This window comes from Polyodon spathula, chromosome 20 (genome assembly GCF_017654505.1).
Source record: "Polyodon spathula isolate WHYD16114869_AA chromosome 20, ASM1765450v1, whole genome shotgun sequence".
Lineage (NCBI taxonomy): Eukaryota > Metazoa > Chordata > Actinopteri > Acipenseriformes > Polyodontidae > Polyodon > Polyodon spathula.
The window spans coordinates 4470270-4485216 of record NC_054553.1 but is presented as its reverse complement, the minus strand read 5'-3'; the positions used below and the strand labels follow the sequence as shown (position 1 = coordinate 4485216).

At 40.3% G+C, this 14947-nt stretch overlaps 1 protein-coding gene across 2 annotated transcripts in view; it reads right to left on the bottom strand.

Moving 5' to 3' along the window:
* The window catches only part of kdrl (kinase insert domain receptor like), a 53705-nt gene that overhangs the window by 12809 nt on the left and 25949 nt on the right, over positions 1-14947 (bottom strand). For both annotated transcript variants that reach the window (XR_005946879.1, XM_041219580.1), the window contains exons 12-24: positions 14074-14182; positions 11838-12119; positions 9150-9296; positions 8578-8706; positions 7933-8039; positions 7343-7478; positions 6540-6644; positions 3706-3819; positions 3458-3546; positions 2839-2986; positions 2164-2261; positions 1063-1185; positions 573-684 (exon numbers count right to left, since the gene is read on the bottom strand). Coding sequence is in view for 1 of the 2 variants with exons in the window: in XM_041219580.1 (XP_041075514.1) it covers positions 573-684; positions 1063-1185; positions 2164-2261; positions 2839-2986; positions 3458-3546; positions 3706-3819; positions 6540-6644; positions 7343-7478; positions 7933-8039; positions 8578-8706; positions 9150-9296; positions 11838-12119; positions 14074-14182 (1699 nt within the window). In the remaining variant the exon portion in view is untranslated. The remainder of the gene's footprint in view (positions 1-572; positions 685-1062; positions 1186-2163; positions 2262-2838; positions 2987-3457; positions 3547-3705; positions 3820-6539; positions 6645-7342; positions 7479-7932; positions 8040-8577; positions 8707-9149; positions 9297-11837; positions 12120-14073; positions 14183-14947) is intronic.

The following is a 14947-nucleotide window of genomic DNA, read 5'->3' as shown; positions in this document are numbered from 1 at the left end:
TGATTTCTCTGTTTCAAGTGCCTTAATCCTTAAACCAGTCCCGGTCCTGGAGAGGCAATCCATGCCAGGTTTTACAGGTAAAATGACATCATTAACTACTTCAGGGTCTGGATGGAGGTTTCATTTGGATCAATTAAACAATTTAGAACAGGGTTGGAACAAAGATCAGGAGTGGAAGAGCCAGCTTTGGCCACCCCTGCCTTAAACCATAAATTGAACAACAGTTCCTGTTGAGCGGTATCATACTCTGTGAACTTCAGGGAACATGCAGTCAGTTAAGCAGATCTCAAACATGACCTGCTCCTACAGGATGAAAGCTGCAAGAGGTTGAATGGCAGCTCATTCTCCACGAAGACGCATCTTAGCAATTGCCCGAAAGGGCTAGATCAGTGTGAGGGAGTATATGAAGAACCTGTGTCATATTACCTCATCTCACCAGCAGGGGGGCCTAGTCTGTGTAATCTGTCACACTGTTAAAAGCACCAGGATAAAGCAGAGGCTTTGTTTGCTCAGAGAGCAGGCATTCTTTTGGCTTGATGAACCCTTTACAGAGTAAATGCTTTTATACATACCGAGAGAAAATATCTCCCACATGAGCACACCGAATGACCACACATCACTCTGCGTTGAGTAGATCTTGTCAAAAATAGCTTCAGGTGCCATCCATTTGAGGGGAAGTCTGGCCTGTAAATAAAAATTTTAAAAAAATACATAGATGATGATATGATTTGTGACAAATCACTGCTTTTTAATTGTTAACATAACATTCAGCAATTGTAAATGTCTTTTGCAATTATCACTTTTTGTTATATGAGATGATATAAGGATAGCTCGCCAGAATTAAAAAATGCCATTATTTGCATATACAGTATGCATTTACCAGAGCACTAGAGTACCATGAATATAGTTATCTATGAATTAGTTGTTACTGTACATGGCTCTTGTATTCAGCTCAGACTTATTCCTCTATAAAGAAAGCAAATGCATAAAATCATAGTGCCTGTCGTGGTTAGCTTTAGATGCAGTAACAGTTGTGCAAAATGCATGTTGCAAAATTCTTACATCTCCTTTGCGCACATAATCTGGGTCTTTGTAAATGTCCCTGGCCAGCCCAAAGTCACATATCTTCACAACATTGTTTTCAGACAAAAGGATATTTCTGGCTGCCAAGTCACGGTGGATACACTGAAGGAAGGATGGAAAATAAACACAGTGCATTATTGTAAAAAGAGCCTGACTTTCTGCCATGACATTTACACTCCTAAACACAGCAGCCCCACAGCAGGGCTGACATTTCTAACACGCTGTACTGTCCTCTGCGTAGGTGTGTCTGCTATTCTCCTCTGTTCCCGTTCACCTTTAAAGTACATTTGGCTTTCTTTCAATCTTTAATGGCACAGCTAAATGCTGTTTGGTTCAATTCACTCTGTACTACCATGAGCAGAATGAGTATATAAAGCCAATGAATCATTTTTTCAATTATTTCAGAGACAAAGGCTTTGCACTGTGTGTGCTTGTGTCCGTGCTTTTAAATGCATGTGTATGTTTGTGTACTTGCCTGTTGGGGGCAGTGAATTACACGTGAGCAGGAGTGGAGTCGAGCTGGAATGCGCCCTATTTTCTATAGGCAGCAGTAGTGTAGTCGAATCGGAACTCATATAAAAGGCAAGCTAAGTCACATGACTCGCACACCTGTCTGATTCATCTCGATGCAATGAAAAGAGCTTCTATTACAAACTACTTCTTTAAGAAGGCTAATAATGCTGATGAAGACGACAGCAACAGTGCATTGACTCCGACTGTGTGAAGGAATTAGATAAATGTATTTTCAGTTGTCTCACTGACTTGGGCTGTACTTTTTATTACAGCCTCAGTAACAATGGGCTTTCAACATTGTGTAAGCAGACCTTTCCACCTCCACCCTTGGCCTGTTCATTTTTCTCTTGATTAGAAACAGGCACTTGAGCTACAGCAGAGCCAAACTGAGGCAGCTCATAATGTGACTAATGCACCCTAGGGACCTACTGTACACAGGGTGATTTACACAACCCGGATCTATGTGACCCTGAAGCTTTCGTATTATTCTCTTCACGGCTAAACTCAAACTCAGGACCTGCACTAGAGTCAAAACTTATTAATGAGGGACCACCACGGGGTACTTACTTTCCGTGATGCCAGAAATTCCATGCCTTTCGCTACTTGAAAGCTGTAACAGATCAGGTCTTCCATGGTCAGAGCTCGCTTGTATAAATCGTCAGCATCTACAGAAGGGCACAGGAGAAATCTTCAAACCTGACCACCACATCAAAGGGGCTGGGCATATTGCTATTGAAGGTTTCTCAGTGTACCAGAATCACGAAGCTCTGTAAATTCAGAGCCACGAGTAACTTCAATTGCAGCAGTTAACAAATTGTATTGTGCCGTGTTTTCTTTAATCTTTATTTTTCCACCTTCCTTTGCATGTTTGATTATTATTATTTTTTTGCACGATATAGCCCTAACCTAACCTGAACCCTTTTGTGATACAATTGTGTGCTTACATATATCATGCAAAATGATTCACACATTAAGTACATTGTAACTATGCATACTAACATTCTAATGATGTGTAAGTACACATGTATTTACTAAGTAACTACCATGTAAATACACAGTAATTACAGACACTTAATGTACAGTGTTAGCACGTTTTCTGTCCCCAGCCGAAAAAATAAATAAATAATGAAAGTTAACACTGGTGTAAACGTTGTGAACAAGAGAGCAGGTCAGCCTGTCTGCTAATCCAAGTTTCCAGTCAGGCTTGCGGTAGGTATTCTGGAAGGAAGACCCTGTCGTTACCTTCCTCCTCTTCCTCTGAATCACAGTAGCTCTTATCTTCTATGAACCCCGAGCTGGCTGAGCTCCCAGTACTCGCCACGCTCTCCAGCCTCCTCTTGATCAGCTCTGTCAGGTCAGGACTCGACTCCCCTCTGGAACCCTCCTCGCTCTGGAGTGTGGGAAAGAGATCTCCAAGTAGCAGCAGCAACGAAACAGAAGGCAGCTCCAGAAACCGGGCTCTGCTTGCGTGTGAGGTGATTCTGTAACGACTGCCACTGCCCTTCTCATCAAGACTAACAAGGCTTATAGCAGTTATAGTGGGGTTTAAGCATTGTAACACATGGAAATCTGAGTTTAACTCTAGAAATTCAAGAAGAATTACCATTTTGCAGTACAAATTGCTTCGAACATTAACAAAGCTACTTAACATCCATGTTAACCCTGGATATGCACTGTAAAGACTGAACAATCTGATAGAGATATATATAACACTTGCTTCATGCCAGCCCTGACTTTAACAGTCCAGTTTTACACCATGCTCTTATCAACCGTGTGTGAAACTGGATAGAGACTGACTGCTGGGCTCGCTATTCTCCAGTACAAGGCCACTACACAGTATGAGATCGCTTGTTTGACTCACCTTGTACACAACAAAATCACTTCTCTTGCTTCTCAGATAGTTAGACAGGTTTCCATACTTGCAGAATTCCACGATCACCATCAGAGCACCTGATAATATAATAAAACACAAGCGGGTATGGGTAAAGCATTGCTCAATTCATCAACTTGCAGTAACACTGGAGCTTAGGGATCCACTAGGGGTTAGTGTGCTGCTATGCACTCCTGGTTCATTTCACTGCCTTGCAGACTCTGCAGGTGCTCTCTTACCCCCTGGCTTGGTACATGCTCCCAGCAGGTTCACTACATTCAGGTGATGGCCAATGTGAATCAGGATTTTCAGCTCTGACATTAGGGCCTTGCACTCATTGGTTGTAGCCCCGTCTGTTAAACATAAAAAAAACACAGTTACAGGTACGTGCTGCTGTCTGCAGAACAATGCCAGTCTAGTTCGTTTGGTGACTGCATTGGTCCAAAAAACAGTGACTTTCACCTCACGAAGGGATCAACGTGGTCTTGAGAGAGATGAGACTTATTACATATTAGAATGTGATGTTGTTAATCGATGCAGGCTGATGACCGCTTGTTTGGACAGAATATTGAACTGCAAGTGAACGAGTGAAGATTGTAACCAGATGATTCCTCTGGTCGCACAATACCAAATAAAGGTTGAAATAGCCTTGTAACAAATCATGAAAGTCCTTCGGTTTTTACTCCTCAGAACAGGAAAGTTAACATTCTTTATATAATGTTAACTGTAAGTCAGGTTTATAGTTTATCGGTTGATTTAAGATTAACAAATTTATTTTCTTGGGAACCTTCTTTCACAGTAAAAAAGCCCAATGTGTTCTATAGTCTCCCTTGAACACATGAAACATATTAAAGTCCACATGGGAAGCTTTTAAGTCAAAATTCATTTCACAGCTTACAAAATCCATAGTTCCTCTCGCATTTTTCTGAGGTTCACTTGAGCACATGGAAGAGCAAAAAGCCATAATTTACACAGAACACATTGGATTTTATTAGGAGAGAAGCTGCAGCACATTTGGTGCCAAGGTGGCTGTTGCTTTTCTTCTGCACATCCTTCATTCCAAAGTACTGGTCTAGCAGACCATGCACAGCAATCACTGGCATGTGTGACCCAGGGGATGATACCACTAGCTGCTAGTACCTAGCCTTGATCTGGAGCTGCACCATTTGCCTCTTTGAATTTGGTGCTTTCTATTGCGCAGTGCGAGCGGCTGTGTTCTAATATTAACAGCAGGCAGTAACTTCTCGTTCCCGTAGTGACAGGGGGGGTGGAACACATTCCTTATGCACCATGTGTTTTCACAAATCCAGATTTAACTCTGACGTCTTAATCTTGGATCTGATGAAAACTAATTTACTTCAAATGTGTGACAAACAACCAATAGAATGTTTTGTGCGGTGCAGCAGATTCTAGTCTAATTCTAAGTTTCTCTCATACTATAGTTTAGTTATGAAAAGTCGTGCTGCCATTCAGACCGGATTAGTGCGTGTGTTCAATTATTATCTGTCATTGTGCAGGCTCAGGAAACTTTCAAACTGTGCATTACAAATATTCACAAATAAGACAGTCTTTCAAGAAATCCCCCTAATTAGCTGTTCAAGGGATTATAAGGATCATCCTGCATTTGACAAAGCAGTTTCTCCCTCTTGGCTCATCCATGACATTTTCATGCATTTTTTTTCATTCCAATTGATGGATTGCTCATTTTAAGCATGCTGGTCTCACATCAATGAAGGCAGATGTCTTTTTAAGTTCTAGAACTGTGTGTAACCTCCTCTCTGATTCATATTATCCAAAACATACAGGAAGGGCAGCCTCCCTTGTATCTCTGTGATGGATGCGAAGGTACAGACATTCCAGCAAAGCTCTGATTTATCATTGCCATGTGGCTGCAGCACAGCGAGACGCTTGTTTACATACTTCAGTGAGACTGATGGTGTGAGGGGTGCAGGTTAAGAGGGAATTGGTTGTGAGCACAATAGATAACAAAGCCTCCTCATGAGAGGGTATTACATATCAAAACAGGGGCGCTGACAACAGCTGAATCAGACACGGCTCAGTTCAGCATTTCCAGTGAGAATTCCAGGCACTGTTAAGAAAACCTTCTCGGCTGACGTAATTCTGCATCAATACTTCTAAGCCCTCACGATTCAGTTGGCTCATTCCCTAAAATGGATATTGCATATCGCGTGTCAACGTCGTCTACTGCAGTCTGAAATTAATCAGCTTTGGTTGAATTAATAAAACAAATGTTTCAAAACTGACTTCATGTGTACTTGGCACTTTTGAACCGTGCTGCACCTGCAGATCTTGGATTGCTGATGTAAAAATGGATCAGAACTCTTGTCAAATCTAATAAAGCAGTATGTTTAGTATTGCCCTTATTCTAGGTTTGTTTTATCTGCTTTCTTTACTGGTGTGGCAAGTTGCTTCACTGCGCATTTTGAAATAATGTAAGTGTACTTCAATAGACATTGATTATCACTTAGACATAACGACATACATACAGATGTTTATACAGTAAGCTCTTAACAGTAAACACCATGAAGAATTTAGTTCCCTAACTTTTTCAATTCAAGTGAATTAAACCATGAATACCAATCCGCTGTATTTGCGAGTTTACTTCAAATCTTGATTCATGCATATATGTTTTGGTTTCAATGTTTTGCATTTTAGTGAACCAGGAAATGTTACAGGTTTAAAATAACAACTATTACATCTGGTTTTTTTCAACTTTAAACTACCTCCAATGAGATCATGTCTCAATTAGATGCAAAATATGAATAAAAAAAGGTTTGCCATTTGAAGTTATGCCAATTAGTGATTAAAATACATTTTCTTTTATGAAGAGGACAGCTGATTAAAGTGCAGAACCATATGCAAATGGAAAAATAATAATCCGCAATACTAGCATTTACAGTAACATTTAGCATTTAAAGGAAATGTTATTAAGGTAAAATCGTATTAGGAGAATTCATTTTACCGCATTGGTATAAAACACCTCTGCCTTTTAAAAGCTTTGTGCATTTGATTGAGACTTGTTCTTGTTTGTCTAAAACAAGAAGGAAAATACCTTTTAACATTTTGACAGCCACGGTCTTGCAGGTTGATAATTTATCGATTCCAAAAGCAGACGCCTCAACCACCTTCCCAAAAGCTCCGTGGCCAAGAGTTTTACCTGGCGTAAAAAAAATGAGAGCAGTTATTATTAAAACAATAGAAAAAACAAAACCATTGCAGAACAGTCTGCTTACTATCCAACGATTCAAGTGTGACGGTCAGACAGACACACTGCTAATTACAACAGGCAGCCAGGCTCTGTCTAGTCATGGTCAGACACTTACAGGTGTGAAGTATTACAAAACACTGGCCAAATTATATATATATATAAAAAAAGAAACTAAAAGAATGTGCCCTTAATATATCTTGTTCCTTCAACATGGAATGGTTGCCATGCATATGTTCTTTGTTGCACACAAACCTGGAGCCCAATTCATGAATTCTTTTTAAATGAATGAATCTTATAAAAAAACATCAGTTCCCTTTTGCCTGCAGAGATTGATACAATACATCAATTTTTGTCAAAATGGGCCATTTCCAAATGGATGGGTGACATTTCTTTCAGCATGTTATAAAGAGTTGCACGTCCCCAGGTTTTGCTACAGCTGTTTAAATAACAGACCTGTCATTTTTCATTTCATTGTTAACATCCTGACAGGTGTGTTATTTAAGCAGTTGTGGGGATGTGTAACGCTGAATTTCGTACTCATTATTTAAAGACACTGCTTGTACAGCCTTTGTAGGAGTACAATGTTTGACGATAATGTAAAGTGACTGGTTAGCAGCGTCATGTGCCTCTGATGTGCTGATGCATACCCAGCCTCAGCCTGTCTCTCGGGAAGTCCCACTTGCTGCTGTCGTAAGGCAGGCGGTCACACTGCTCGTCCAGAGGCACTTCGTCTGGGTCCATTATGATTGACAGGTAGCCGGTTTTAATGTCTGCAGAGCTGGGCTGGAAAAGAAACAGTTTAAATGTCATCAGCCTGACAGATGATTTGGACAATGCTACATTCGCCATTGTTCAGTGGTGCACAAGAAGAGAAAAGAGGTCATGATGCATTGATCATTTCGTAATACACCTTGGATTATTCCACAGTGCAGCGTGACTCTGTAAAAATATTACCAAGCGGTCATACTGGCTCAGCTTTCCTGAGAGTACTTTCCGTGTTGAGCGGGTTTTGCATGCTGATGTTTTGAGTATCACATGCAGTTACTAGATTTTGTTTTTTAGGGGTCAGTTTGTAATAAGGACAGCACTGGGATTGTTCTCCAAGCCTCTTAGCTACAGTGGCATCACAGTGTTCCTGCTGTGCTCCAGGTAGGCACACAAAATACCAGCAGAGCAACGAAGGAAATCCGCTGATCAGCACGTGGAGAAGGAGCTCTGGACGCTCGGGCTGACTTACCTTCTTCAGTTTGCGGATGAACAGGGTCAGCAGCAGCCAGAAGAGAGTGGCGACCAGACCAGTACAAACCAGGACAATTACCTCCCAGTTAGACTTCTCTTCTAGTCCTAAAACACCATGCGTAACGCCAATTAAACATACATAATGGTGCAGCAACTCCATCTTTATGCAGCATTGAAAAGGTAGGCCATTTTGTTTTGTGTAATGGACTGCCAATGCAAACGCCCCAAGTTGTCAAAAATGAAAAGGAACTAAAACACCAGCTCTGCTACACTTGAGTCATCACGTTGACCATGACTGGACTCATTTGGCTGCGGTGTGTCTCTACTGCTGGAAGTATTAAAATATATGTATATTTATTCTAAATAAATGATGTTGTAATGCATTTCCTTATTGCAACACAGCTTGACAGTTAAAGTGAAAGTACAGGCTCATGCAATAAACGCCTTGTCAATGATGTATGGATTTATATTTTCCTACTTCCCCTCATTTTGGGTCCCAAGTTATTGAAATCTGTAACATGTCTGTGATGAGGTCATACCCACTAAAACATTCTTATTAAGAGGCTATCACAGTTGTGAACTTGCGCAGTACAAACTGCATCTTTTCATTTGTTTTCATGCGTTTGTGAATTCTTTATCTTACCCAGCACAGTGATGATGGCAGCTGTTTTCACTTCTCCTTCGTCGTTGCTCGCCCAGCACTCGTACAGTCCTCCATCGTCTTTCTTCACCCTTTCGATGGTCAATAAACCATCAGCCCCTAGGGTAATACCTGGAACAGAACGAAGAAACATCAAACCACATTAAAACCACATACAGATATATGTGTGTGTCTGTGTGTGTGTGTGTTTACAATATGAATCTATCACATAATAAAGTACCAACTTATTATAATATGGTAGTACAGTATAGTTAAGAGACATTGCTACTGTATTCTTCCTTAGAATGAGAACATTTGAAAACACAAAAGCATAATCTGGAAAAGGGGAGCCTCATCCTCATAAGTGACTCCACATTGTATAATATTGAGGGCTGAATTGAATTCCTTCAGATTTTACCATTGACTGTGACCTACCTTTTCTGCAACCAGACATAGCCCTTATCTAGTTAATGCAGGAACATAACAGGAATGGCATCTCAGTGCACACAGGAGTTTACAGGATTCCTCCATTCTGTATGGCATGCCTGCACTCACTCACTCACTCACTCACTCACCAGGGGCTGGCTGGACCGGCTCTCCATTTTTATACCAGGTGACGTAAGGAGTGGGCACCCCGTCGGCATGGCACCCTAGAATCAGCGTGCTGCTGCTGTTCACATCCTGGTTTGTAAGGTTCTGCTGTAACCAAGGGACCTTGCGTTCTAGAACACACAAGCAACAGGGAGGAATAGCACAGTCACATAATGCACAGCACTGCAAAGGGTTACAAGTGATTCAATTCTGTAGTAAAAACAGAACAATCTTGTAATCTAAGCAAAAGGTTAGTGGTTGTTATTTGCATAATTTCCTACAAACTACTAAATTATTTTAACAATATAAAACTACCAAGAAACTACAAAGAAAAAAAAACAATTGATCTTCTCCTTAATGCAGCTAAGTTGTTTCTTAGTTTTATTGCTGTTACTTGCCTTTCCATTTCCTTTAAAATATAACTCTGCCAGCCCTACCCACTGCAAGAGGCTTAATGGAGTCGTCACAGTTCAATGGAGACGTTAAACATGCCCTTTGCGGCCCCTATCAGTGATTATCTCTGTTAGCTCTCGCTAGCTGGTAATCGTTTATCAGAAAAATGAGTGTCTGCGACCCTCAACTAAAACATGTCAAGTGTGAGTGGGTTGACCTTTGACTTGACACTATAAAAATACACTTTCATTTCAGAGCCTTGACGTACGCTGTGGCCGATTTTATACGTGGGAGATTAAGCTTGAACTACACTTGTTTTTATTGTGTTATTTGTCTTTTTATACATTGTTATTTTCTTTTTATTGTTTTCCAAGACCCCCTTGTAAACGACGCCTCGTCTCAATGGTTAAATCTCCTGGTTAAATAAATAAATGCATTATTTGGGCGTTGACTCAATGCTGCATTTCATCAATAAAATATAGAAATACAATACAGTACAACACACGTTTTTATAGCGTCTTTTATCACAAGGTCCCCAAAGTGCTTCACACAAAAAATAAACAAACCATTACATTAAAAACTAATACAAAATGTAATAACATTTAAAAAAAAGACAAAAAAAAAAGTATTTTTAATTGTAAAATTTGAAAAACTAAGATAAAAAGCCAGTTTGTAAAAATAGGACAGTTGACTTGGTGGTGTAGATCTGAAAGTAACTGTGGTCAGTGAAGTTAAGAAGCAAGAATGGAAATAACAAAGCAATACTGTCAACCAGTGACTCAGAACAATAGTACCTACTGGTATTACAGTCCTTCCAAGACACATCACTTACCAAATCTAAAGCATGTGGTGTTTACAATTCCCATAGGAAATCCTCCCCCGAAAAAAAACTGTCTAACAAAATGATCTTTCCAGTACTTTATTTTTAAGGTATTTTCTTACTGATTTCATTTTTAATAGTATCTCGTTCTCTTGCCAGCATTTTAATATTGAAGGGGTGGCCGAAACAGTTTGGACAAAACAAAAACATCTGGGTTTAATTTAAGAAAAAAGTCATTTGTTAGATCTGGAGTTTCATGTGCTTCCTCTGCAGTGAAGCTGGCTTACTCCAGACAGTCTAGCACATCTTTAAAAATTAAAATATCACTTCAGAAAACTAGCAAACATGTTAAAAAAACCCAAAAAAACAACAAAACAGGCTGAAAACGACAATGACTGAAACACTTAAAGTGAGGAACAACAGCGCTGCATAGTTATACAAGAGAGGATACATATAAAGTCAGCATAATCCATTCTTGGAAAGAGGAGTTATTGAGCAATCTTCTGTTGTCTTCCAAAACCTAGCGCCAGACTGGCTGTGCACTAAATGCCAGTCTTGCTATTAAGCACGCCTCTGTATTTATCTACTGTACAGGCTGATCAAGTTTCAGGAGACGGACTGAGATAACACTACTCCCCAAAAAGAAATATTACTAGAACTTTGACTGCTTGGAATCATTCTGTTAAATGGATGACAGCAATGCAAAGGAACCCTGTTGACCGAGCCGTACAGTCATGGTCTGCCATTGTGGGTACCTTCAAATGACCTGTAACCTTTTGACACTATTGAAGCTATTTTCAGCACCCAGCCTTGCCACTCCCTGCAGGATTATGTGAATGTGGGTGTTTATACAGCACAGCATTTCATCAAGAAAATATAGAAGTACTGGTGGTACTAACTCTGGGAGTTAAGAAGCGAGAATGGAAAGAACAGACTGCAGCACATGGTCAGTCGGTGACTAAGAACCATAGGGCTTACTGGAAAGGGGAGAGGCTTAGGGGGCTGTGCCCCACCCCCCACAGTTAAGATTCCAGATTGAGATACAAATCTATGACAAATCATTAATAAAAGTAAAGTTAAACACAAAAATCTAACTATAATATGCATTATTTCTGGAAAACTTCTAAGGTTGTATATTTGCAAATTAATACCAGTACTACCGCCCATTAGCATACCCCCTTTGTAGGGTCCCCTTTTCTCACAGTATGTGATGTTTTCTAATGAGTGCCTTTTAAGGGCGGAGTCGTACTGCAGTGTGAATTATTTGACTTTGTGGACCTTTTCCGTAATGCATCCCCCAGTAGGGCACACTCTGCTGCCGGCCCTGCTTAGTGAACTTACATTCAAATGATCCGCTGTCAGCTGCTAAAGGCAATATCCTGGGTAATCTTCAGAATGAAGATAAGAGTGGTGTGGCCACCAGAACTGCCTTTACGGAAGCCGTGCTCACATAGCTTACCTACAACAAGGAGCTCTGCCTTCTGCCGAATCGTTGTGTTGTGGTACACATCGTGTGCTCTGCACTCATAGAGGCCAGCGTCCTCAGTGGACACGTTCTTCAAGGCGAAGGACAGCTTGATGGAGTATGTCCCATACTCCAAGGACACGTCGGCCACCGTCTCATTGCTGGGGTAGTGCCAGCTCAGCTCCTTATACATGTACCTTGTGGCAAGGCATGTGAGACTGACGTTATGTCCCTCGATGGCTGTTTGAGATTTGGTTTCAAAAGACTTCTGGGAATCTGTTCGAAACAAAAAGCAGGAGTTAGTCTATCAAGTACTGTGCCAAGAATACAATTCTTAGAGCTCGCTTAACTAATGTTGAAGATCTTTTGTTTTCTTTTCTTGTGCTTTATGCTTCAATTTAATATTGCCTATCTGTCATCTTCAGATGTTTAATAAATGCAACTCATGGTGCCAACTCTGATATTTATTATCCTTGTCTTATATATGTATTGCTTTGGGTGCACCTCAAATGTGATTAGACTTCAAATCAAGCCTCAAAGCCTCTTTACTGTACTGTAGAACTATTTTTATTTGAAGCCTTCAGTGCAAGGCGTTTCAAGTTGTCAAAGGCTTGCAGTAGTGCAGTACAAACATTCGACATCATGGAGCCGAGGTTTCATGTGTCAAGGTTACTGTATGTATGGTACTGAGAAACAGCACGAGCCTGCTCAACGCTCCATTCCCATCAGAAACCTTCACCACCTTTCAAAACCTGAGCAGGTGATGCTTCTCAAGAGCCAGGGATTCGGTGTTGATTTAATGGAAATTAAAGGAGACAGATACTCCTGAATTAGTTCCTACTTTGGTATTCTATTGCAAACTCGTTTGATCTGCATTTCAGATGGATCGTGCTTCATGTAATTCATGCATGTTTTGTCTTGGTTTCCATGGACTTAAACCACTTTAAAGGAAATCCTCCCATAGATCTGCACAGTTATTATTGATTCATTTCCCCAATAGCCAACTTTCCAACTTTTTTTCCAGCTGCTTCTCCTTATGACTGACATGCATGACAGCCAGTAACGTGCTTCAACCCCAGAGACAACGCTGGCTTGAAATGACCTGCGTTACGATCTGAAAGGAAAGCATACAACCATATCCAGTGCCAGATACAATCTTTTAACCCTAAATGACATTTTTGCTTTGATAACATGTGCTCAGTTAAAGACACACACAGTGAATGGAAGCACACGACAGGTAAGATGCATGGAATCATTTCTTAGGCTGTTTGAACGAATGGGTAGATCTATGTAACTATTTTCTCTTTCAGTGTTTCATATAGGAGTCTGTTTTCAAATGACATACTGTATTAATGAGCAAGAATATCTTAAATGGAATAGCATGGTCAAAATAATTATCTAATCTGGTTTGCATATATGAGTGTGCAGTACAGACTATTAATGCATCTTCATTATAGCACCAGACATTTCAACATATGGGAAACCTGTACTTTTATATTATTCTGGCAAATTCTTTTGAATTTCCTGAGCCCTTCAGAATCTGATGCCTCAAATAGTGAAGTACGTATTCCAATGGTTTTGAGCTGTCACAAAGAGGCAGTTCCAGATGTACAGAAAACATGTCCTGCAGGTACAGTCCACCTATAAGAACTGACATTAAGCAGCTACTTTCTAAGGGGAATGTGAAACCTTGATACATCTCAATCCTTCAGTTAACACAACATCAAGCTTTCATTGCAGAAATGTGACTTGAACTGAGAAGTCTAAAGATTATTAAAGAGCGTCTGTCCCCCCCCCCCATCAGTGGCGACAACTGAATATATAAACTGAACATACACTTCAACAGCTTGGGGCATTTTCATTCACTGGCTACAGCACTTCAGCCTTAACAAATAAGTTAATTACTCAGCTCTTCTCTGAGGAACCCCAAGCAGCTTTGTCAACCATTCATTCCTACTGTAATAACCCTGAATACTGCAGTACTGTACTTTTTTTTTTTTTTTTTACCTATCAGAAATATATCACTGGAGTAATTCCCTCCTTCACCATGCTGTACTATGATGAATATATCACAGGGTTTTGATTTCTCTTGTGGTCTCCTGCACTTTATCGGCCATGGCTTCCCTGACCAATAGAGAAAGAGGGTGAACGCATGATTGTACCCACAGCTGACCCGTCCTTTTCAGACTATTACAGTACCTGGTTGTAGCCAGTATAGTGCATTACCTACCTGTTACATAGAAATCAATATTGCGTTTGTCAAAGCCTTCTTTGTTGAAAGCAATGCACTGATAAGTTCCAGACACTTTTGCCTCTGCTACAACCAAAGTGCTCACAGTCTGTTAACAGAAAGCAGAAATACACTGTATAAAATACAACTGAGACATCAAACGAATACAGCTTTCTTTTCTGCAGTACAGTACCACACACATTAAATAGCAGCATTGTATTTTAGCAGATCAAATGTCTTTTTGGCTATATGCTTGTAGAGATAATACAAAGCACAACATGACAGAGGTAAAATGTACACGCCAGTTCAATCTCTATGGTATATAATATTGCATATAAGATAGATTTGATTCATTTTGACACAAGTTTAATAAGTCTTTAAGAAGGTTAATAATGAGTGACAGTGACCCTCACATTATAATGAGGATTACCAATACAGATGCCTGCACATGTGTTCATCAGCTGTGCACAGAGGAATGGGTGAAAAACAGAGTTTGTACATATTGTCTGACTCTACTGTTGGATCCATGCAAAGCCATAGACAAGACATGACTAGTTATAAGACATTAATCCATGATCTTTTTTTTTTTCCTTTAAGTAACCTAGAGCAGTGTTTCCCAACCCTCTTCCTTGTTTTTCTTCTAACGCAGCGCTCAATTGCTTAATTGAACCGTATCAACTTAAATGAAGAGCTTGAAAATAACGGGAAAATTTGCCCAGTTAATCACTTTATTAGTTCAATGAAGGGTTTGAAGAAGCAATTGAGCGCTGCGTTGGAATGAAAGCCAGCAGACACGGAACAGGGCTGGGAAACAGGGCTGGGAAAACACTGCCCTAGGGTATACATGGTGAAACGTGAAAGTCAAGTAGACAAC